This window comes from Lithobates pipiens, unplaced genomic scaffold (assembly GCF_037356315.1).
Source record: "Lithobates pipiens isolate NorthernLeopardFrog02 unplaced genomic scaffold, aLitPip1_a1.2 Scaffold_25, whole genome shotgun sequence".
Lineage (NCBI taxonomy): Eukaryota > Metazoa > Chordata > Amphibia > Anura > Ranidae > Lithobates > Lithobates pipiens.
In genome coordinates, this window is record NW_027507787.1 from 174,178,836 (window position 1) to 174,204,880 (window position 26,045).

The following is a 26,045-nucleotide window of genomic DNA, read 5'->3' on the forward strand; positions in this document are numbered from 1 at the left end:
CCCCCCCCCCCCCCCAGCCGAAACACTGTCTGACTGTGTGAAGCCTGATGTCAGTGCCTCACCATAAACCCAGTTTGGTCTTTGTGGACCAAGAATAGAATAACCTTGTTAAGGCGGGTTGCCAGCACCTTCGTAAGGATCTTCGCATCCACGTTAAGCAGTAAAAAGGGCCTATATGAGGAACATAGCTCGGGGTCCTTGCCGGGTTTCAGTATCAAAACTGTAATAGATGTGAACATAGAGGGAGGGAGAGAAGAGGCCTCAGAGGCAGACAGTACTTCAAACAGCCTATTAGCCAGTGCCTCCACATGTGCGTTGTAAAATTCCACCAGGAGACCATCTCCCGGTAGTTTCTAAAACATCACCTCACGCAAAGTACACTTGTAGGTCCCTGCATGTCACCTCATTCCTAGCAGTAATATATTGTTCTAGTGCACTGGCTCTCTGCTCAGCCTGATCCAGCTCCAGTCCAGATTGGCGTCAGACCTGACTGATTTTTCATCTGCATTAAAAGCGTCCCAGCTAGAGGCTGGGTCAGTGGCAGTTGGGTTAGTGTCCCAATACCTTTTTGTACATCTGATTCAGCACCTGGGGCAACCCTGTCATCTGAAATCCAGAACCGTGACAGGCACCACAGGTAGTTGGTGGGAGCAGGACAAGAGATTCAGGCATAACAGGATAGGCGTGTGATCGGATATTCCCCTAGGCCAAATAGATATCTCTTGTATCTTGTCCAGGACAGGGCCGCTGACATATGCAAGATCAATTCTGGACATGGCTGCATAAGCGGCAGACTGATTTTTCCAATGACAGACATTGGTAAGCCCAAAAGTGGAAGCCCAACGGGAGAGCGGGGAGTCCACAGTTCCACCTGGTGTCAGCCTGTCCAATTCAGGACAGGGAGGCATGTTGAAATCCCCTGCCAGAACCACATTATCAACCAAAACATTTGCTAGGTACTGGGCAATCTTTAATTTAAAACCATCAAAGATGCCGGTGGGGGGGGGGGGGATGTATAGTCCCACCACCGCCATAAGTACATTTACAATTACTGCGTGGAGAATGACAAACTTCCCCTCAGGGTCCAGATGCAAATCAACCAGAGTGAAAGAGAGGGACTTGTGAATAAGCACACTTAACCCTCTGGTGTAGGAGTAGTAAGTGGCATGATAATAGTGGCCTTCCTGAAAAATACACATATCAGGGCGGTATGTTTTGAGGAAATGAAACGCCAAGGAGAACCTTATTCGGTAGTTTAGGCCCCTGACATTCCATCAGATAATAGTTAAAGGAGCCATGGCTGAGGGTAGAAATAAAATGGATGGTGGGGTAGGACCAAGTATATAAAAGCATCCAGATCTTGGTACAGGGCCAGCTCCAGACCTCTCCATAGAACCCCACCACAGCACCCAATGAGAAAAAATAACTTTTGTCAGCAGCTCTGTAAATACATAAAATTCCTTCACTTGAACAAGCAACCATCTCATTATACTATACTTGATAGCCTTTGCTCTCAGAGATTGCTTCACCATGTCAAATGATTTTCGGAGCTTCTGGGTGGGAAGAACATAAGCTGTGTAGACTCATGACTGATGTCGTGCAGCTTACGAGCCTCTCTCAGGATCAGGTCATGGTCTCGGAAATTGAGAAGCCTGAAGATAAAGATATGCGGTGGGGAGCCAGCTGGCCCGCATAGTTTTGGCATCCTGTGTGCTCTCTCCACCACAAAGAAGATCGAGAAGGCCGCCTGAGGGAAAAGTGTGCCGAGCAGCCCCACCGTGTATGTCGGATCCCAGCCTTTCGATCCCTCAGGGAGACCTATGATCCTAAGATTGTAACGTCTGTTGCAGTTCTCTGCATCCTCGGCTCTCGACTCGAGGGAGCGCTCTTTCACCTGTAGGGTGTGCATGGAGTGGTTGCGGACCATGTTTTCTGTATCGCCAGCCGGCGCTCCATCTCTGTCGCCCTCTGGCAGATCTTATCGAAGTCCTGCAAGATGAGGCTAATTTCCACTTGAATGGTGTCAATCTTGGTGCTGACAGTTGACGACAGTGTTAATCTCCAGATCATTTTCGATCTGGAGACTAGCATGCAAAAAAAAAAAAAAAAAAAAATGCAAACCGTATTTTCTTCATAGTCAATCTTAAGGAACCTATAAATTTATGTATCTCTTTATAGAAATCATTCAGGTCTACAAGGATCCAGTTCTGTGTAATTTGCATGCTGCTTTACAAGCTCATACTTTTTGAAGTGTCAAATACTAATTTCTTAGTACTAATGACTGGCTATTCTAATCTAACATTTTCCTAAATGTTTTGCTAAGAATTGATTTACACACAACCTAAATAATAGACATTTCTATCCATAATACCAACCATGGTGTTCTGCTAAACAGATAAATAGTGCAGTATGTCCGGCTAATATGGTGGGCTTATTTTAACCCTATAAAGCAAGGATCAACCGTAACCTATAACAACAGTCATATTTGCAGTAGCTCATAGTGTAGAAATAATAAAAACTGAAATCAGGAGCACAGTCTTGTATTATGTGTTGCTATAAATTTACTGTAGCAGTAAGGGAGTCTTCAGGGTGCAGAGAAGAGTGTTGATCTATTTTTGTAAAGTGATTTTTAGCAAATAAAATCTGCATGAGGTAAATATAAATTTCTGAGGTTTCCCATTAAAGTGTAAATAAAGCCCCCTATCGTTCTCAGCTAAGGAATCTACCATCTTTGCCTCTGTTTAATCTACAACTGCCATGGTGCTGTGATCAGTTATCACACCAGCCGTTGGATGGCTTGCGAGCACAACCAATGGGAGTCTTACATTTCTGGCATGTGCCGGAAATGAAACAGTTTTATGGATGGGTTTACCTCTACTTTAAATATGCTTTTTATCCATTTGGGACACAGTCATTCACTTTTGGGGGTATACTGCCTCTTATCAGAAACCTGGACACTGACAATGTCATCCCAGAAAACCCCTCCTATGATCAGCATGCCTAATTTTTTTGCTAGTGTCCTAGGAGGATGGATGTCTTCATCAGTGCTGCGTTGTTAAAAACAAACCTATTTTTTGCTACCACTGTTTTTTATTTTTTATTTTTCTTCAATCAAGACACTTCTCTACATTGCTGCTACATCTGGTCTCTTTGCTTGTAGTTATCTTACACAACCACTCTCAGCCTGGCTTTTAAAGTTCTGCCTTCTTACCCTGATAGACTGGATGTTGCAGGGCTAGCCTGGTAATTACCTTCAGACACTGGTTACATGCAAGGCGCTTTCCACACTCCGACTAACTTGTTGGTAGAACACAGAGCATTTTTCAGGTCCAGATCAGTTAGCATTGCCTGTTTTTGTAGGCTCACACCATGCGTAGGGCGATTAGGCCAATCATGGGAAGCTGCCACATTCATTTTGGTCACTGAGCACCTTTTTGAAGTCCCTCTTTTTTCTTTTTTTGCCAGTTTTCACCATGGAAGCAGTTAATGCTGAGGGGGCAGAGTTTCATCATTCAGCACTCAAGAAGAATCTCCCTACTGCTTCTTCTACATTGCAAAGAGCACTGTGGAACTTTGATCTTCAGTCTATTTCTGCTACTCTTCTGGTCACTGAAAGCCATCTGAACCTCATCTGTCTAGCCAATTGGCTTCTAACTTCCGCTCGTTCAATTAAGCTTTGCCAAAAATAAACTGGAAGCTGATTAGGTTTCTATGCACACTCCAGTTTTAGTAAAGCAACCCCAATGAGTCCAGAGATGGGCAACAAAATTGGTGAAAGCGCTGGAGGGTAAAATTTGGAGAGACTTCTAACGAACTAACTATGTACAGTCTTGAGGAATAAAAGGAAAGGGAGACATGCCTGAAAGTTTTTCACAGTTCTCAGACCCAAAGGGGGCATCTTCTCCATCTTAGATCTCAAGGCACTGAATGTCTCCAAGTAAAGAAATTCTGCATGGAATCCTACAGGTCTGTCATCACCTCCCTTCACCAAGGAGACCTTTTAACTTCTGTGGATATCAAGGATGTGACATATCTGTTCTTTTCTTGGAAGTCTCCTGTGGCATATAGGTTTAAGCCCGGGTTCACACATGTGCGTTGTGAATTGAAGCCCCGGTTTCACTGCGAAGACAAAAATAATTTTTTTTCAGAGGTTCCTCTGCGTTTTAGCTACGGATCAGGTGCGTTCCCATAAAAGATAATGGGTTGTAATTCGCACCGCAATGCCCAGAAAACGCACGCGTTTTTTGTGCAATGCACAGTGCGAATGCAACGCACGTATGTGAACCAGATGCATTCAAATGAATGTATTTTAAAATGTCCTGCGAATTGGATGCGGTGTAAGCCGCATCTAATTCGCATAGGTGTGAACGGGGGCTGAAGCTTCTGTGTTTTATGATCATGCTGTTGGTACTGTTCTGCTACAAAACTGAGGTATGCTGATAGTAGGAAATGTAATCCTGGGCTAGCATGCAGTTTGTTTTGTTTGCCAGTGTTCACTCTTCCTGCAAGTGACAGTATAACCCAAAGGTGAATGACTTCCCGTGTTTATCAATGGAAGAGTAGAAAAGTATTTTACAGCGCTTACAAATATCCAGTTTTTATGGTTTGTCCTGTTCATCTGAAAGTTTCAGTCCTGTTAGCCACTGTGTCCGATCAGAGTTCTGATTTTTCTCTGACCTTAATGGCCACATGTTTGTTTTTGTGCCTATGAGTAATAGTACCGAGGCTAGGCAGATTACATGCTTAGAAGAACTCGGCAATGGTTTAGTCGTCGAGCAAGTTGCCAAAACATTGAAATTCATTCAGACTTGGATTGTTTATTTTTTTTAATGCAGCACACCACAACGTACATGCAGTGTTTAGGGGCATCGGGTGCCCTTCAAAATGGATGGTACCACAAAGGAACAGTACTTTATGCATTTCTGTGCATTGCAGTAATGAGTTGTAAACATAGATTTTACTGTGTAATTCCATAGCACACTAATGTAAACTGGCTCTAAACTTTTTGATAATTTTAAAGCACTGTAGATATACCAACCAATAAATGCATTTTAACTAGAAATGTCTTATGGGGTGCACTCTAGATTGTAAACGCTACCTGCATTGTCTTTGTACTTCTAAAACAGAGACTTAAACTGGCCATGCAGGGCTCAGATTTAGTGAAAATTTTCTATGATTAGGCAGAACTTCAAACCATGGCAGACATTTGGCAGGGAGATTAGTATATCTGCACTGCTTAATGTGGATGGGGAAATATATGGATTTATCTCACTGGGTGGATTAAGAATTTTTTTAGGCCCATGGCCAGCATTAGGAATTCAAGGTAGCAAAACTCAGAGGGAGTAGAACTTTCCATATTACAAGCCGGACATCTGCAAAATCTTAATTTTTTTTCATTGATAAAACAAGAAATGTTGATTACCTTGACTCCGTAATATCACATCACATTTATCATTTTTATACTCTTATAATCATCTAATCTGCTATTGGAAAATCATCAATCATCTCATCAAAATCATTAAACCAATCAATCAAAAAATTAAAATTTTCATTTCGCCTTAATGTGTCTACTGGTTATCGCTAACCGATTAATGCCCGTGTGCAACGTATTCCATGTTTTAATGCAAAGTGACTTGTGCATCAGGAACTCATCGCAGGCACAGACAAATCCCAGTGTTATTATATATGAGATTTAACTTGATTGCACTTGTGAATGACATATATCACTTGAAGAAAAAAAAAAGCTAAATATTAAAAATACTAATTATTTGCAATTTATGAAAAATGGATTGTTTGAGGCCATTTTATTCTGTACCTATTTTAGTTGCAGAAAAATGTAACTTTTATCACTCAAAGAATACAGAATAGAATGGTCTTTTCACAAAATACAGGTTGCTCTTATATGAATATGATGTTGTATCCATGTGCAAAAAATGATCCTTTTTAAATGTTTAAAGTTTTTTGCCCTGAAAACGAATTTCTTTAACCCCTTCCTACCTGCAGTCTGTAGATTAATGCTCCCAAGTAGCCTTGTATACAATGCTTCTAGCTTTTTAGACCTTACTGTTGGGAACTGATCCATGTGGTTCCTCATTATGATTGCCATGTCAGCTAGGTGAACAGCTGAGGGTGACCACATTGTACCAAATAAAAACCCTATGCGTCTTTTTAGAAAAAAATATATATATTATTAGGTAGGCTAATTGGTCATGGAGGTAAAGTCAAATTAACCAATTCACTCTGCTACTGCTAATTGTGATCTGGGCAGCAATGACCTCTGGTCATGAAGGGGTTAAAGGTTTTCTGGATGAGCTCAAGCTGTGAAAAATTGAGACATACACTAGAAAATTTAGCACTGCTGGAAGTTGGAAACCTCTAGTATTCTCTGTAGACATCATATACGAGCAACCTGTGCTATAGATTTCCAGTGGTGTCCTTTCAGGCTAATCATTCTATGTTCCATTCAATCAGGAGTGAATGAAAAGGAGGTTGGGTTTTTACCCACCTTTGGCCCTTGTTATTTGAACCTGTATGGGAGTCCAAGAGAATTCACTGGGTTCCCTGACCCTTTTGATGATCTCAACTTTGGAAAGGTATGTTGTAAATTATTTACTTGTAAACAAGCATCAAGGGGAAAAAAAGCTGACTTTGACATCAAGATAGGGGTACCATAGATGAGCCTTAAAGCGTATTTATAATTTTGCAGTCAAATTTGAGAAAACTCCACTATGTGATTGTTCCCATTCACAGAGCATGCCTAAAAATCTTTAAATATTTCCTACCTTTTTAGATGTTTCTCAGGAGGCGGTGTCATGGCTGACTGCAAGGATTTTTGAACAATTTTAGAGAGAGTGTCTTCTGAGTCTGTCCTCAACATACAGCGCAAGAAGCCTAGCCCCTAAACCTTCACCCTTTTGTTAGAAAAGAGTGTTCATACAATTGGTAATGGAGATCAGCCTGCACAGTGCAAATGGGGTTAATTATGGCAAATGAAGCTGCCCAGCCCACTTCATAAACAAAGGCAACTATGTAGGATTTTTCTTTGCTCAGAGGGTCTAAAATAGAGCATCCTAAAAAATGAAGGTGCCGTTTTTAAATCTTTTAAGCAATAGTCACCCCAGATTTTAGAGTTTTTCTCAGGACATGTATAGCCATCCTGGCTTTCCTAGTCCTATGAACGAGAAGTCTCTAACCCCCCCCCCCCCAAACATGGGGTATAGTTTCCCAAGCAAGTCAGCCCTCCTGGCTAGAGCACACCACTATCTTCACACACACAGGCTGTGTGTCTGAATGGCAGCAACTACCCTAAGCTCTCATCAGATCTGGCTTATAGCGACCCTGCACACTTGTGTACTCAGGCTGCAGGATTGAAAGTTCCTTCCCACCCAAGCCACGTTTCAACCTTCAACCCCTCAAGCTCCAGGCCCCTATCCAGAATTGCAAAACCTAGAACTGAAACTTAAAATGCTGCTTTCTCTGCTTGCAGTACATATGCTGAAACGCTGAGAATCTTGTGCCATCTCTACAACCCGTTCCTGATCCCACACTGTGGCAGGGCATCGCACTAGAATAGATTTTACCAGAACTGATCCCTATGAAGATTTCCCTTCATGTCTTTTTCCAGTGACAACTATAATCATTTGGACTCCTCATCATTTCCTGCCCCGGTGACCACCCTCCTTGTCAAGGGTGAATCTCCCCAGCGAGGGAACATGGCAATTAAAACTAGTACCTGCCCTATACAAAACTATAAAAAAAAATGCTGCAATATTCCTAGATGTATTTTTACTTTGATAGATTCTTGCCTTTATATAATTTTTTTAATTTTTAGGGCGAAGGTGTAGCCTATCGAGGAAGAGTCCTTGTAGAGTTGGTAACCAAGCTTGATGGCACTCCGGGTAAAAAGATAGAGGATATTCCCAGTGATGATATTCTTGTTGTAGAGGTAAGTCTTACCACAGCCTTAGTCAAGTGGATACAGTAACCTTAATAACGTTTCATATTACTGGTGTACCTTGCTATCCCCTTTTCTAAATTAGTGTTATGCTGCAACCTTAATTGCAAAAAGTCCTTTTTGCAGACCAAGCCGGTGTTCACCCTTTCTACTGGATCTATACATTTCTTAATAGAAAAGCTTTCCATGTCAATTTGCCAACTTACTGTACATCAGCTTGGCAAAGAATAGAAATGGAGTCCAATTCAGACACACAAGTATTAGGTAGCATCTTGAGCTTAAAAATCACTCTCCTCGATTACCCTCTATGAAAGCGAACTTTTACTTTGAGCCTTAAAGCAGTACTTAATTTAAAAGGGTAAGCTCAGCTTTAAGTCTCTCCCCCCTCCTCTCCCATATTTGGCATTTCTTGACAGGTACCCGCTTCCAATTCTACTTGGATCTCTTGGGGCATGTCACAGGTCCCAGAAGACAGAAAAAAACATTCATAAATTGCAGCACGGCTTGTGCATACACATTGGGAAGCCGGATGCAGCCCTGTCGGCTGCCTACAGTTAGGATGCAGGCGCTGCAAACCCAAAGGATAGTGAGAATGGCACTGGATCCTTGGAGAGGTCCATGTGTTTTTTTTTTTTTTTTTAAAGTCATCAACTACCGTATTTGTGGTTGCTAATGTTTAATTCCACCCCCCCCCCCCCCCCCAAAGGAGTGAACCACCACTTTAAGCTGCATTGTTGACCTTGCCTTATGAAAGTGCCGATTGCCTTGTGTTGGCTCAGTGGCTAAAAATGACCCTTAGGCCAAGTCCTAGACATTCATATATTAACACATTCTTGGCATGCAATAAATGAGGTTTAAAACGCACCCTCAAAGCTCAGCTCCGCTTACCCTGTCCCCTCCTACCTGGAGACAAAGTGCTAGGAGTTCCAACTTGGACAACCACAGTGTTTCTCCTATGAGCTTTGAGGATGGAAGTTTCCACAATGCCTGTTGCATTTTCATAGGTGGTCAGCAATGGCTCCACTGTCTTTTACATACATTTACACTACCATTCGCTCTCCAAAGAGTGATTCACAGCAGATACCTCCTCAAAGGGTGTTTGATAGGCAGTTAGGGGGCATTGTCACTTCATCAACACTTATTTTATTTATTTTTAACTCTACAAGCCTGCACCACTGTTGCACAATTGCACATAGTTTAAGCATGGTCCCATTCAGTTGTGAAGAGGATAATTCTTGCTGTGGCCTGCAAAGGCTACATGGGTGCATCCTCATTCACTTTCTTTGTATCCCAGGGGTGAAGTGGTTGGGGGCAGTAAAAAAGCAGGTTCTACTGCCCTCCCAAGTGCAATCTGCAAAACACAATTTGTAATCTTAGAAAGGCAGAACAGATCATGTAGAAACCACATATGTGGACACAAATATTTTCAATTCCCATTATTTGCAACTAGTTTGTGAATGGCATCATACACAATGAAACATACAGCTGGAATGTGTATGCAGTAACTCATACCTTGATGGACTTTATTTCTACTGAGGAAAAATGCTGTTGGCAAGGTGGATTTTATTTAACCAATAAACTCCCTTTCATCTAAAGAGTTGAGAAACATTTTGTCTATTTATATGAAGGTGTCCAGCAGTGTATAAACAATTTGGCACTTTACTTGCATGGATGGACTTTTTCACCTATGTTTGTACTATAATGGATTAGCGATTGCACGGGCACAGGAAACCCAAAGTTTCATTTTTGGAGTGTTTAACAAATTTTTTTCCCATAGACATTGTTTAAAGTAATACACATTGGCTGTGACGCTGATGGTAAATCACTTTGAATTATTGTAAATAAGAAATCCCTGCTGTTTTGTAACTTAAATGAAAGTTCTTTGTCTCAGATTAAGCTAATATCCACTTGGCTCTTTCCAGAAATATCAACGCCGGCGGAAGTTCAGCTTGTGTGCTGTCTTCCATTCCGCCTCCATGTTACAGGATATTGGTGAAGCCATACAGTTTGAAGTCAGCATTGGAAATTACGGCAACAAGTTTGACAGCACTTGTAAACCCCTGGCATCAACGACTCAGTACAGCCGCGCAGTATTCGATGGTATTTCTTTTTTTATTTATCTACAGATAAACACAATTTGTATGCAGTATACATATATCTTAACCACTTGCACTCCGGGAGGTTTTACCCCCTTCCTGACCAGGCCATTTTTTGCGATATGGCTCTGTTATTTTAACTGCCAATTGCGCAGTCGTGTGATGCTGTAACAAAATAAAATGTATGTCCTTTTTTCCCTCAAATAGAGCTATCTTTTGGTTGTATTTGATCACCTCTGCTTTTTTTTTGTTTTTTTTTGTTTATATCGCAAAAAATAAAAAGCACAGACGATTTTGGGGAAAAAAAAAACAATCTTTTCCCCCAGTCATTTTCCAAGACAGCCCTTGAGAGATGGAGCTCCTTCACCAGACAGCAAACACATTGCCTCCAGCTCTTTTAAAAGGTGATCCCTCAGGCATCTGGTCAGTTTCTTGTTTCCTTAGTCGGAGGAGACGTTGCCTGGAGGAACCGTATTTTAGGGGAGATGGAGTGGGAGAGCATCCATCATCAAGGGCTGTCCAGACCAGCCGAAAACCCCCCTCGCCTTAAGGCCAGGAGGCCTTCTCCGCAGGCCACAGTTTCCCTCCGCATTAGTATTGAGTTCCCCGCCCCCCCCTCTCCAGTGTCCGGCGAGGGACTGGGCATTTATGGCGTCTGCAGTGAGAGAGCTTGCTCTCCTTGCTGTAGGATGCCATCTCCTGGAAACGCAGGGTGCCACTTCTGGCGGATATGATGTCATAACTGCATGCTGGTTTCTGGCGCAGAGAGAAAAGGGGAAGGCCGAACCAGTATATTAAAGGCGCAACAGCATGGGCTTTAGATGTCAACAGCAACGGAGCACCATGGATGCATCCAACACTCTGGGGGAGTCAAACGCTGGCTCATTACAGATAGGCTGGCCTGGCCAGAGCCTCTTTTTCCTGTGTATCGCTTATCACAAGGGGAGTTAGAAGACCCTGGGGGAAACCACCTTATAGCTCTGTTGGGCACCTTAACACACCGGGAGGAGGCCAGGATTAGATGAGTTCTTTTGTTAAACAAAACCCTCTCTCCTTGTCCCCCTCTCAAAATCATCCAGATCGGAGAAAGCCACTACCAAGACAAAAAGAAATGTTCTTCTTGTAGTGCAAGGCTCTCGTCTAGCTACACAAAAACCATGTGTCCTACTTGTATCACAGCCATGCTAAAGAGCGAGGAAGATTCTCCTTTTTCAAAATTCCTCTGCTCCTTCAAGGGTGAAATGCAATATACTTTTCAGTCATTCAGAAAATTTATCTCGTATGCACAAGTCCCAGGCTCGGCCGTTGGCCAACCTGATCCCAACTTCTCCTACTCCAGTAGCTTCAGGTTCAGGAGAGCCTTTAGAGAGTAGGGAGAATTCCCTTAAAAACACTGACCCGGGCTCCTCCCAATCAGATTCAGGACAGGAGGAAGACCAGGAGGATTCAGGACTACCCAAAAGGTTCAAATTTTCCCAGGAGGAAGTGGATGAACTAGTGGGGGCAATCTGAGACCTTAGAGATGAAATAATTAAAAAACACTCTCAAGACATGACAAAATGTACCAAGGGTTTAATAAAAAGAAACCAAAGGTGTTCTCGGTGCACAAAATCATGACAGATTTAGTGCTTAGGGAGTGGGCGGAACCAGACAAAAGGCCCTCCTTTTCAAGTAGCCTGAAAATATTTCCTTTTGATGAGGACCCAAACTCAGTCTGGAATCAGTCACCTAAATTAGATGCCACCCTAGCAAAAGTGTCAAAACACTCGGATCTGGTCTTTGAGGACATGGTGCACTTGGAGGACCCCATGGACAAAAGACTATGTAATCCTAAAAAGATCATGGGATACCGCAATGGCAAACCTCAGACCAGCACTGGCAACCACTTGCAAAGCCAGAGATTTTGCATTTTGGTTAAAGCAGCTGCAAGAGCATCTGAGGTCGCATACCCCTAGGGTAGAGCTGTTAAAATCTTTCCCCATGCTCTTTAAAGCAGTAGGCTTAATTGCAGACGCTTCGACCGAGTCTGTAAAACTTGGCCAGAGCAGCCTCATTATCTGTTATAAAGGACAAACAAGAACATAAAGGAAAGCGAAAAAAAATCACTGGTCTACCCAGAAAGGGAGGCAAAAAACAAACAGGCTTTTTAACCTTCCTGACAAAAATCAAAACCACAGTGAAGCTAAGTGGCAGGCAGATTGGAGGATTACCTTCCACAGTGGAAAAAAATAACCTCAAAGTTTTTTGTCAGGGGAGTGATCGAGAAAGGATATGCCTTATGCCGCATACACACGATCGGAATTCTCGTCGGAAAAAGCTCTGATGGTTTTCCCGACGGAATTACGACTACGAGAATTCGGGTCAAGCTGTCTTGCCTACACACGGTCACACCAAATTCCGTTTATAATGGAGGGATGTACAACACGTATGATGTGACTAGAAAAAGGAAGTTCAATAGCCAGTAGCCAATAGCTTCTGTCTCGTAGTTGAATCTGAGCATGCGTGATTTTTGGCGTGTCGGAATTGCATACACACGATCGGAATTACCGATGGAAAGTTTTTCCGTCTGGAAAATTGAGAACATGCTATTAATTTTTGGCTGCCGGAAATTCGGACGGCTAAATTCCGATGGAGCATACATATGGTCGCATTTTCTGATGAAAAGCTCTCATCCTGTCTTTTTCTGGCCAGAATTCCGATCGTGTGTACGCGGCATTAGAGTTCAACTAAAGACCTCCCACAAAAGTATTGATTACTCAATTATCCAGGGACCCAGCAAAAGCTCAAGCATTACCACAACTCATAAGGTTATTAGTAGACCAAAAAGTCCTAATACCAGTCCCCAAATGGGAAGAAAAAAAGGGTTTTTACTCGTATGCATTTTTGGTGCAGAAACCTTCAGGCAAATATCACCTGATCTTCAACCTAAAGACTTTGAACACAGTCATACAGAACAAAAATTTCCAAATCGAGTCCATGTACTCTGTCAGGAATCGGCTCCAAAAAGATTTTCATGGCAAAAATAGACTTGAAGGACGCCTATCTGCACATTCCCATCAGAAAGCTCCCAAAAATTTCTCTGCATAGCAATACGGATAAGGAAAAAGGTCTATAGTTTTCAAAGCTGAGCCGTATCCTCTCTGAGGATCTTTACCAAGGTCCTGGCAGAAACCCTGGCACCACTAAGACTGCAAGCCATAACCATTATTCCATACTTAGACGACTTGCTGTTCATAGCACCAACAAAAGAGAAACTACTAAAAGAGCTAATGCACAATGGCGGTTATACCAGCTAGGATGGATCATCAACAGCGAGAAATCAAAATTTCTATCTCCCTCGCAAGAAATCCTTTTCCTGAGTTACACGATCTGTTCAAAAGAAATGATATTCCCACAAGAAAAGGCCGATCGCATGGGACAAAAGATATCACAAATAGACAAATCTCCCAGTTAACAATAAGAGAAATAATGTCAGTTTTAGGATTTGTGTGTGTGTATGTATGTATGTATGTATGTATATATAATTTTTTTATTTTTATTAAAACAAAATAAAGGAAAGTTCATACATGCACTTGGATGCTCACACAGGGGTTCTTCTCCCAAAACAATATCAAATGAAAAATGCCAATCCACCTGGCTCTTAAGGCTTGCTCAGCCTTGGGTGCAGTATGTTGCTGCTCAGGCCTTCCACTTCAGGCTCTCATCTGTCTCCTTGGATGCACACAGCTTCAACGCACAGCGTCTATCTAGAAAGCCGCCCCTCACTGCTCTGATCCTCACTTGGGTCTCTGACTTCCACTAGTGCACACTCTGGACTCTTCGGGAGGGTGGAGCCCAGAACCCTAATCCTGACTCCTGCTATAAGCCCAGGACACACCTGCTCAATCAACCAGCCAGACTCCTGGCTGTTCCCAAAACCCGGTCCCAGGATTGGAGGTTCCGTCCCACCCATAATGCTATGGAATCTCCGGGGCTCCAGGTCCCCAACTGGATTTTACAAACTTTGGAGGAAACTGATAAAACAGATTCATCCACATTAAATACCCCTGGAGACTCTAAATCCGTCTTTTTGAGAACCCAGGGCAACAATTACTAGGACAGGGAACTGTACTGTCACTATAAATTTTTATTTATATATATATATATATATATATATATATATATATATATATATATATATATATATATTAAGCCTATACACTTAGAAAGGAAGCGGCAAGAAGATCAGTGTAATGGTCTCTCACAACCCAGCAATTCCTTCACATACACTATGGGAACTGCATCCGTAGCTCCACCCCTGTACGCGTTACACTCCTGATCTGGGTTGCTGATATTTATTTTGTGGATCATGATTTTGTTTGACTTTGTAAAATTCACAAGTGGAAGAGCTACATTGTTTATATGTGATTGCGACACACATAATTGATGTTAAATTTTGAATAAGGGAGTGTTGTGGATCCACTCTAACAGTGTCACAGCAGCAATTAAATTGAGAAGATTATTTGTTTTGAATATTGTTTTGCTGTGCAGATTGATCACTTATAATTTTTCTTGTCCTATATTGCGCATCCATTCACCATACCCAAGTCTGGAAGATAACCTACTTCTGTACACTTACAGGTAACCTCTATTACTATCTCCCATGGTCATCGACTAAACCTGTAGTAACAATGACATCTTACTGGGAAGATATTAGTCATCGTCTAGATGCTGTCAACATTTTGCTGACTATTATCGAACGTCTGGTAAGATTACAATGTAATTTTTCAGATTTTTTACTAATCTATATTGGCCTTATTTTCTACGTACCTATGTAATACGAATATTATTCTTATACAGGAATTGCATAGCGCCAACAGTTTACGCAGAACTTTACAATAAAGGGAAACATTGCAGATAAAATACAGTTAAGGGGGCCCTACTCATAAGAGCCTGTAATCGAATAGTGGGGCAAGTGGTACAAAATTATTTAACTGTGGGAGATGAGCTGATGGACGTAATAAAAGATTAGTTGGAGGCATGATGGGCCTCCCTAAAGAGATGAGTTCCAGGATCGCCTTAATGCAGCCAAACTAGGAGATAGCCGGACAGTTTGAGGCAGAGCATTCCAGAGGATGGGAGAGCCTGGAGATGAGCATGGGAGAAGGAGACAAGGGAGCTTGAGCAGAAGGTCTTTGGGGGGTGATGGGGGGGGGGAGAGAGCAGAGGGGACAATTTGGATGATATTTGGAGACCAGATTGGTGATGTAGCTCTGGGCAGTGTTGCAAATGCTCTGTATGTTATTGCATTCAAATATTGGTATGTGTAGATTAAATGAATGGAATGTGTAAAATGTACCATAACTAGATTTTCAGGTTTACCCATTTTTTTTTTTAACCTTTTTATATGCATTTCCAGTACTTTTTTCATTTTAAAATCTTTTCAAATTTGTGTTTTCAGCAATCCAACATTGCCTCCTTGAAATCGGCAATCCAGGGCAAGATTCCTGAGGCTCGGCTGGCAGAGATATGGCTAAGATTAATTGATCAGCTGATAGAGGACATTATGTATGTATCTCTATAACCATTTTAGAATGTGAACATCTCTTGGTTAGCCATGCCTGATGCATATACAATATGAATGTTCTATGTGTAGTTTTATTCCAAGATGATAGGCTGTAGTTTTACTATAAAACTGCCTAAAGTGTGTCTATAGTAGTGGTGAGGATTAAAAAAGCCTGTCAGGTTTTAGATGGATAGGGTGTGGATGGCACTGGGCCCCTGAAACTCTATTACCACCCAATAGTGTAGAGATCATGTTGATACACAATGTCTGGACACTAGACTGGTGGCTTCTGAACAGCAGAGGGCTTCAATGGTCACCTTGAGCTGTGATTGGAAATAATTTAGAATTGAAGTGCCATACTGTGATATATTCTAGATATAACTTTATTCAAGTGTAAATTCAGATAGAAACTGTACACAGCCTATACCAGTGATGGTGAACCTTGGCACCCCAGATGTTTTGGAACTACATTTCCCATGATACCCAACTACACCACAGAGTGCATGAGCATCATGGGAAATGTAGTTCCAAAACATCTGGGGTGCCAAGGTTCGCCATCACTGGCCTATACGTTTCAGGGACTAAACCTCGCCCCTTTATCAGGGCTGAAAAATTACTTTTAAATGTATTCGTGAATGTAACCTGTAATACGATTCTCATTTTCTGAACTGGGAGGATACAATAAGCAATTAAGTATATGATCAAATAATAAAACCTATGTAATCCATATAATAAAAATCATAAATTACTGAGATTTAGCATGATTAAAGTTAGTAATTTTAAAACATTCAATCAGAATTGGAGTGAGTCACTTCTGCTGTGTCTCGAATCTGTCACACAGATCACATCAATAATGGGCTCCCAATATTCTACCAAAAAATTAGGAAAAAAAAAAAAAGTGGGTGCAATAATGTTTAAAAATTCTTAAAAATCTTCATACAAAGACAAATAAGGGACTGCACAGTTTCAAGCATAGCATTGCTCTTCATACAAGCTGCATGTGATTTTAATTTAAAACATTCATAGTAGTATATGAATGTGCTTTTGTATGCCGATCACTGTAGATGCAAGTTTGGGTATTTCTTTCTGTTAATCATTTCACTGTTCCCCGTCATTATGACCATAGCGTGGATGTTTGCCACCAAGGATCACTTGGTATAGCTATAACTTCTCTTCTGCCGTACCGGACTAGTGACTTTGCTTGTGTAAAGGACAGGATGTGTGGTCCATTGAAGAAAGCACAGTAAAGTAATCTCATTTATATGCTGTATCGCATGTATTAGTGGAATGAGGTTATAATTTTCCTGCTGCCAAAGATATATAGAGTGCTTGAGCTTTTATGACTGTTCATCACAGTTCTAGTCAAAGTCAAACTTAAAGCCTTTTTTTTTTTTTTTTTATGTACAACAAGGGACAGTACTTGCATTCAATGAGAAGCATCCCTTGTATTGGAGGTTGTTCCTTTTTTGATATTTTCAGTCCTTTGCACCCCCCCCCCCCCATTCCCCTGCAGTAGTAATCTTTCAGTGCTTTGGGGGGGGGGGGGGGGGGAATACTGACGCTGGACCAGTCATAGGCACTCCTCAAAAGTGCCAACTATACCCTCCCTTTCAATCTCCCCTCCAGCAGTCATAGAAGCTGTACTATAGTTTCCCACAGTGAACAGCACTGAGGAGAGGAGATGGACCTTTCATTCATGCAACGTTCTCAATTCATGGAGCGCTTTTCATTGATGAAAGCTACAGTACAGCTTCTATGAATGGAGGAGGGGGAAGGGTGTAAAGAGTGAACAGTGAGCAGTCTTGAAGAGTGCCTATGACAAGTTCAGCAGCTGCATTAGTCCCTGGGGCACCGTAACTTAACAGATGCAGGGATATGAGGGGCAAGTGAAGATTTCAATGAACATGGTAGCCACCAGCACAAGGTACACTTCTTATTGAACTAATGCAAGTATCACCACTTGTGCTGATTTAAAAAATAAAAATGTAAAAATTAAATAAAATTAGGCTTTAATGTTGTACTTAATACTATACTTTTTATGTTTGCCCATTTTGCTTTTATTTAGATGTTTGTGAGAGCTTATATATAATTTCTCTGTGATCTTCTTCCCTTGTTTAGGAAGCCTCTTCCCTCTCTGGAAGGAAAATCACATGTCACAATGCTGGATATTCAGCTAAATAAGCTCAGACAGACGTCTCTAAAGATGATTGGGGATGCCGCAGTCAGGATGAGAGCAGAAGCCACTGATGTAAAGGCAACACTGTCAGACATTGAGGACTGGCTGGAAAGGCTGCAACAAATATCAGAGGAGGTCGGTATAGGTTTGTGCAATCCTATTTTGTTTTTTGGAGAAGCTGTGTCTTCCAACCTATCTAAGCAAAGCTCTTCTAAGTGACCTGATTGAAAAGCCTGGCGCCATTGGGTACTAGGTTTTACTTATCTGAATTATAAACACTTTTCCAGAAATGTTGTTATAATTTGGTCACTGACAAACATATTGCATGCTGTTTTGGCTGTTTTTTTACTAGTGGTAGGCTCTTTTGATTGTAATTCCTTCTCGCAAACCTACCTCCTCTAAGCCCTTGTACACACGCTCGGAGATTCCGACAACCAAATCCGACGGATTTTGTCGGAAACTGTTGCATACACATGGTCGCACAAAGTTGTCGGAAAATCCAACGTGATTACGTTATTTCGTTACGACGGGACTACGTTCACGCTAGTAGCCAATAGCTTTGGTGTAGGAATTTGATCTGAGCATGCGTGGCACTTTGTCCGATCGGAATTCTCTACACATGATCAGAGTATGTCCTATCGGAGCATTTTGTCGGAAAATTTTACCAACAAGTTGGAAATCTTGGTCCATCGGATACTCCGACGGAAACAGTCCGATGTAGACCACACACAGTCGGAATATCTGACAAAACGGTCCAATCGGACACATTCCGTCGGAATCTCCGACTGTGTGTACAAGGGCTAAGAGAACTTGTGACATACTGTTGCATGTGGCTTTAACAGATCATGGCATAAAATACTGACTGTTTTTAAATAGACAAAAAGTGGAAAGGGTTTTGAATTTTTCACCCTGTGATTTTACAGTATGTAATGTATAGTTGCAAACAGTGGTGGCTGTTGGTTGGATGCATGGATGGAGGGGCGGTACCCGCTCGCCCCTAATGGACGGGCCACCGCTGGTTGTGTAAAGGTTATGAAAGGATGTGGTCATTGACTCTAGAGTCACAATGTGACTTGATTTGTCCAGAAATGTTAAATAATGTCTGGAAGTGGATTTGTAATGTGACCATCTTGGCTAAACAAGGATGTTCTGGTAAGAAAAGCATTGTGAAAGAGCATTGGAGGGGGAGATGATCAAGGGCAGTACTGGTATTGGGCACTCATGTATAAAATATACAATCTTCTATAATAAAATGTTGTTGTACTTTTTATTTTGTCACTATATTTTATTTGAACCTGTCTCATGTTAATTTCTTCCAGCCACAAAACAGTATGCCGGATGTGATCATCTGGATGATCAGAGCAGAGAAGCGGTTGGCTTGTGCTCGCATCCCGGCCCACCAAATCCTCTTCTCCACCACCAGTGAGGATGCTTGTGGGAAATATTGCGGAAAGACCCAGACCATCTTCCTACAGGTAGAAATCAATGGGATCATCAGAATGCAGCTCATTGGTCAATTTATGAAAAGTTGTAAGAGTGGAGAAAGACAAACTACCTTTCCCAATCAAATCAGTAGATGTTGGCAGGATGTGTGTCATAGGTGTTCCTGTATCAACATATTTACTGCATCCCAGATAGGTCTGTACTTTCTATGACCACAAAAATGCCTAGCTGAGCGTCCTTTGTTGTAAAATTGATCTACATTCTCTGAAATTCATTCTAGTACCCAATGGATAAGAACAATGGTGTGAAGATTCCTTGCCAGCTAAGAGTCAACTTTTGGTTGGGACTATCCGCAGTGGAGAAGAAATTTAACAGCTACTCCGAGGGGACTTTCAGTGTGTATGCAGAGATGGTGAGATGGATACACCTTCCTTATAATTTTAATTCATATTTTATTTGTGGGTAAGGCTAAATGTGGAGTTTTCTTGGCTGCATCACCCTGTAGATTTAGTCCCCTTCTGTATAACAAGGGTGTGCTTTCTCTATTGTATAAAATAAATACAAATGCAATAGGCAGTAGATTCTCTCAATGACTGGCAGGCTTTCAGATTTGGCATAGCACAGGGTAGTTGGGGTAAAAACGCAGAATAGTCCTGCCATTGTAATTTTATCGGTTGACTTGTTTCTTTTCGGATGTGACTAGGACAAGTGACCTTTTTTAAATGGAGCAGTTCATATATGTGCAACAAATGCTAATTTCTGGAAACTTTTTATTTAGTTTTTATTTCATTTTTTTAAAATATGCACTCTGTTCTTACTTTAAAACATGCGGTTTAACTAGTTGCAGACTTTGGGCGTGATACACACAGCCCAAAAAACTTCCTAATTGTACAGGGCGTGTGTGACACATTCAGTGCTTCTGGCACTACCCCCTTCCAGTATGTTGTAATTGTCAACAGTGATTTATCACAGATGGCATTACGGTATACTCGGAGAAGAAGTAGGCAACTGGAGCTGTCAAAAAAGCAGTCTGACTCAGTGTTTATAAACGCTGCTCCCCACAAAGATAAAACTTAAATTATTGTTACAATGTAAACATATATATTTATATTTTAATATTAAATTATTATTTTCCATTAAAAAAATTAAAGGAAATGTTATTTCCTTTTTGTAAATAATTTTTCAATGCTTTTGTACCAGAATTATAATTTTAACCACTTGCTGCCCACCCACAGTAGTCGTACTGCAGACTGGGTGACGTACTGGTACATCGCAACCTTTCTACCAGGTTCAGCGCGTGTGTGTGTGTGTGCGCGCCCCCTGCTGACCCGTGCTGGTATTGGGCACAGCACACGTTTGGCAGCTGCTTTAAGCCAGAGATTTTCACTGAAAACAGCTGATCGGCTGTGGCGAATCACACACAGAGGTCTGTGTTTACAAATTTGTGAGAAAAAAATGATAAACATTTAGTTTGTGTAATGTTAAATGACCATGCAATTGCTAGTTAAAGTAGTGCAGTGCTGAACAGCAAGAAACGCCCTGGTCATGAAGGGGTTAAAAACTTCTGGATGTTAAGTAAACATAGACAAATTACAGAATAAAAAAAGTAAACCAAATTTTATTGATATGGGTTGTTAATAGCCTCAATAATTCCAAATTTAAAGTGTAGTTTGTTTTAATTTTTATAAATATAATTTTTCATATAGTGACATTATGCTAAACAAATAATAAAGGTTTATTAGATTGTAAGCTCTTCTGAGCAGGGCCCTCTTAATCCTCTTGTATTTTATTGTATTGTAACTGTATTGTCTCCTTTTTTATATGTAAATCCTGTATAATAATAAAGGTTAAACAAAAAATGATGGTATTAACAAATGTGTAAAAATGTTATTTTTTTATTTTTTGCTTCTCACCAGTATGAGAACCAGGCTTTGATGTTTGGCAAATGGGGAACCACAGGTCTGCTGAAGCGCCCCAAATTTTCTGATGTCACTGGAACAATGAAGCTGAAACAAGAGAGTTTCCTTCCACCTAAAGGCTGGGAGTGGGAGAGCGATTGGAGCGTGGACCCTGAGAGGAGGTAAGAATTGCAGAGATCTACTTAACATCTTGGTGGGATTTTTTTATTGATCGAATTTGCATGCGTCTGGATCACATGCCATCTTAATGAATAGGTGATGCCAACAGTGGCGGCCCGCCCATAGGGGGCGCCCGGGCACCGCCCCCCTCTCCCTAGGTGTAAAAAAAAAAAAAGTAAAAAAAGGCACCGCGCCTTCTTATAGCTCTTTTACAGGCGGTGGCCCGGTCTTCTGTCGCCGCCGCCGCCGCCGCCCGTTCTTCTTCTTCTTCTTCTTCTTCTTCTTCTCCAGGAGATGTTGACTCGACGATCTCTCCGGCCGGAATGCCAGGGACGCGCTGCCACTTATATAGGGACAATGGGGCGGTGTCACATGGGTTGATGTCACATGGGTTGGTCACATGGGTTGATGTCACATGGTGACCCTGCCCCCTTACGATGTCAGTCCCGGAGGATGCTGGGACTGTCGCCATGTGACATCAACCCATGTGACCAACCCATGTGACATCAACCCATGTGACACCGCCCCATTGTCCCTATATAAGTGGCATCGCAGCACGTCCCTGGCATTCCGGCCGGAGAGATCGTCGAGTCAACATCTCCTGGAGAAGAAGAAGAAGAACGGTGGCGGCGACAGAAGACCGGGCCACCGCCTGTAAAAGAGCTATAAGAAGGCGCTGTGGCCCGGCAGAAGAACCGAAGAGGGGGACAAGACCCCCGAAGTCGGAAGAAGAGGCCGGCGGCGAGGAAGAAAGCCGGGCTCCTCCGCTAGCAAAAGAGCTACAAGAAGATAGCGGAGGAGTCCGGCGAGAAGACCCCCGAAGACGGAAGACCCCCGGAGCTGTGCAATAAAATATTTTAACCCTGTGTTGTGTTTTTTTTGTACTTTTTTTCACAGGTGAATGGGTAGGGGTACATTGTACCCCATACTCATTCACATAGGGTGGGGGGCCGGTATCCGGGGCCCCCTTATTAAAGGGGGCTCCCGGATTCCGATAAGCCCCCCGCCCACAGACCCCGACAACCAACGGCCAGGGTTGTCAGGAAGAGGCCCTTGTCCTCATCAACATGGGGACAAGGTGCTTTGGGGTGGGGGGGCCGCCCGCCCCCCCTCCCCAAGGCACCCCCCCATGTTGAGGGCATGCGGCCTGGTACGGCTCAGGAGGGGGGGCGCCCGCTCGTCCCCACCCCCTTTCCTGGCCGGCCGGGTAGCGTGCTTGGTTAAGGGTCTGGGGGGGACCCCCACGCCGTTATTTCTACGTAGGGGGTTCCCCTTGGAATCCATACCAGACCTAAGGGCCTGGTATGCTCTCAGAGGGGGGAACCCACGCCAATTTATTTTCAGATTACATAAGGGGCGTGGTTTATGAGAAGTGGGAGGGGTCAAAATGATGGGCGGGGTCTAGCGCCCCCCCATCCAAAAACTTCACCAGCCGCCACTGAATGCCAACACCCGTCTTTTCCTATGTTAGAGATTATCAGAATACAGTTCTGGAATTTAAAGAGAACCTGTCATGATGGGCTTCTATTTACAACATTTTTATAATTCTAGTTGTTGACTGTATTGTTCTTTCTGGAGTGAATGTACAGCAAAAATGACGTCTTGCTCTAGATCAGTTAATACATGTTGGGGGATCAGCATGACTTTCAAGCAAATAACATTTCCAGAAGAAGGCTGACCATTACAGGTTCTTTTTATTAAGGAAATAGTGCATACAACACTATCATTTAACTTTATTAGATACAACTGATAACTTTTACTCTAAAAATGTGCATTCTTGTATGCTGCCACAAGATGGCAGCATCGTCAAGGCTAATAAACCTTTGCACTTCTTTCAAGGTATTTTGCTGTCCCTGACTTGTTCCTTTTATAAAATCTTCAAGAGCTATAATAGTAAGAATAGTAAGGCATAAGAACGGGCCTGGGGGTGTAACAACTTTCTGCTCTGTACATTTTATTGCTAAAAGGTACAGTAAAGAAGTAACTGAGCATACTTGCTAAATCTGGGACAAGATTACGATGTTAAGATAGTTGTGGACCTTCACTGTCGTTTCATCTGTTTGGGAATTAACCCTTCATGTATACATAGCAAGTGATGCAGTATACTGCTAGTTGAGGTCCTTCAAAATTGTGGACACTCCTTAACTGTAAAGGCTTTGTCTGGATTCTGTTTGGTGATGTGAGGATTGGTGTCCTGCTTTTTTTTTTTTTTTTTTTAATGGTAGTTGCAAAACTTTACTAAGACTATATGCTTAATATTTTTGAGTCCCTACCCCGGTGTTGGCGACCAAATATACAATCGCTATATGTATATACACTCACCGGACACTTTATTGGGTACACCTTGCTAGTATCGGGTACTTTATTGGGTACACCTTGCTAGCTGGAGCCCTTTTTACCTTCATAACTGCCTTAATTCTTTGTAGCATTGAATCAACAAGGTGCTGCAAACATTCCTCTGAGATTTTGGTCCATAATGACATGAGGGCATCACACAGTTGCTGCAGATTTGTTGGCTGCACATCCATGATGCCAATCTCCATTCCACCACATCCCAAAGGTGCTTTATTGGATTGAGATGCTACCATACTCGGGTAGGCCATGGCATTTAAACGATGCTCAGTTGGCACTAAGGGGCCCAAAGTGTGCCAAGAAAATATCCTCCACACCATTACACCACCAGCTTGAACCGGAGATAAAAGGCAGGATGGATCCATGATTTCATGTTTTGCCAAATTCTGCCCCTACCATCTGAATGTCACAGTTGGAATTGAGACTCCTCAGATCAGGCAACGTTTTTCCAATCCTCTATTGTCCAATTAAGATGAGCCGGTGTGAATTGTATCCTCAGTTCCCTGTTCTTAGCTGACAGGAGTGGCACCCGGTGTGGTCTTCTGCTGCTGTAGCCCATCTGTTTCATTGTGCTTTGTTCAGAGATGGTATTCAGCATACCTTGGTTGTAACGAGTGGTTATTTGCGTTACTGTTGCCTTTCTATTGTCTGCCCATTCTCCTCTCACATCAGCAAGGCATTTTCGTCCACACACCACTGCCGCTCACTGGATATTTTTTCTTTTTTCAGACAATTCTCTGTAAACTTTAGTTATAGTTGTGCTTGAAAATCCCAGTTGATCATTTGTTATTGAAATATGCAGACCAGTCTGGCACCAACAACCATGCCACGTTCAAAGTTACTGAAATCCCCTTTCTTCCCCATTCTGATGCTGGGTTTGAACTTCAGCAAGTTGTCTTAACCACATCTAGATGCCTAAATGCTAAGTTGCTACCATGTGATTTTGTGTTGCCCAGCAATTGAACAGGTGTACCTAATGTGGCTGGTGTGTGAATGATCAATGTATAAAAGGTATAATTGTAACAATTATTCAATCACTCGATCTCCAGGGATTGTTTTGGAGGCTAGTCATTTAACATAAGTGTGTTTTTGAAGTGTTCAGAACATCTGGGGGGCTTAGGGAAAACAAATTTTGGAATGGGTGTAAAATGAGTGTCCATGCTTTAAAGGTAGCTCTGCTTTTGTAAAAAAACAAAAAAAAAAACATCAAATAAAAAGTATATAACCATATACATTTGCTATAAAAGCCATGATGTCATTTTAATATTTAAAATTGCTTTTCCTTTTTAATCTGCAGCACTTTCTTAATTTTTTCCCTAAAATTCAATGTAAATAAGAAATCTAAAGGCCTTCTGTACACCACTATTGTATAGAACTTCAACAAAAATGCCATTTTCTGCTTCAATGATTGGCTCACTGATTTTCCCAGAAGTCTGCCCTAAGATATAGGTCACATTTTGGGCAAACCCTGCAATAGGAATTTTAGTAAGATGCACCCCAAGTTATTTCATAGCTCCCAACTGTCCCTGATTTAGAGCAACGCCCCTCTATCACTCTTCACCCCTCATTTGTCCCTCATTTTGATCTGATCTATATAGTTGTATATAAAATGCACTTTTTATCTTTTAAAAAGTGTTTCCCTGTGCTAAACTTTTCATCTAAATTGCTGCATTAAAAGCCAATATAAAGGAATAAGAGTGGCAAAAAAAGTCCTTATACATTCAATTGATCTTTTTTGGGGGTAATGCTCCCTTAAGGGCATGTGTCAGGGGGGTGTTTCCTATGCCTACATACATTTGCAAGTAGGCATCCCTCATTCCCATCTCAAAATGTTGGGAGTTATGGTTATTTTACACCTATAGGAAATGCAGCCCCTGCAACCTACCTTCTTAGAACACAGAAATTTCATCAGCTGATTATAATGACCCAGACCCTCCCAATCAGCACAAGTGTGTAATCAGCTATTTCTACAACAAATACTGTAGGTGGAATCTGCTACGATGTTATTAAAAAACATGCAGTAGACACTGATCTCTCAGAGGGGTGCTTGTGTTTTTTTTTTCCTCTACAAAAGTGAAGTTACTCTTGAAACATAAGGCTTCATTCACATGGGGTCTGTGGCCCATACACTTGAAGACGCTATCTGTGTGTCTAGAGCAGCCTAGAGCTGTGAGCAGGTAACCTTGTTACTCTATGGGGATGCAGAGGTTGTACGGCTGCACATCCTAATCTGCCAGGGGTGGATGCATGGCCCCAAATGCATACTACCTGTCTTTAGGACATATTATATACATTAAATACATTCTATATAAGGGTATATATATATATATATATATATATATATATATATATATATATATATATATATATATTTATATATTTAATAATTTATTTGAGGCCT

General features: G+C 41.9%; 1 protein-coding gene across 5 annotated transcripts in view; it reads left to right on the forward strand.

Annotated features, from left to right (window-relative positions):
* The window catches only part of MYOF (myoferlin), a 229,345-nt gene that overhangs the window by 103,635 nt on the left and 99,665 nt on the right, over nt 1-26,045 (forward strand). For all 5 annotated transcript variants that reach the window (XM_077455200.1, XM_077455202.1, XM_077455203.1 and 2 more), the window contains 9 exons: nt 6,472-6,593; nt 7,832-7,945; nt 9,877-10,054; nt 14,671-14,795; nt 15,491-15,597; nt 17,714-17,906; nt 19,091-19,246; nt 19,495-19,626; nt 21,131-21,294. In XM_077455200.1, the coding sequence (XP_077311326.1) occupies nt 6,472-6,593; nt 7,832-7,945; nt 9,877-10,054; nt 14,671-14,795; nt 15,491-15,597; nt 17,714-17,906; nt 19,091-19,246; nt 19,495-19,626; nt 21,131-21,294 (1,291 nt within the window). The remainder of the gene's footprint in view (nt 1-6,471; nt 6,594-7,831; nt 7,946-9,876; nt 10,055-14,670; nt 14,796-15,490; nt 15,598-17,713; nt 17,907-19,090; nt 19,247-19,494; nt 19,627-21,130; nt 21,295-26,045) is intronic.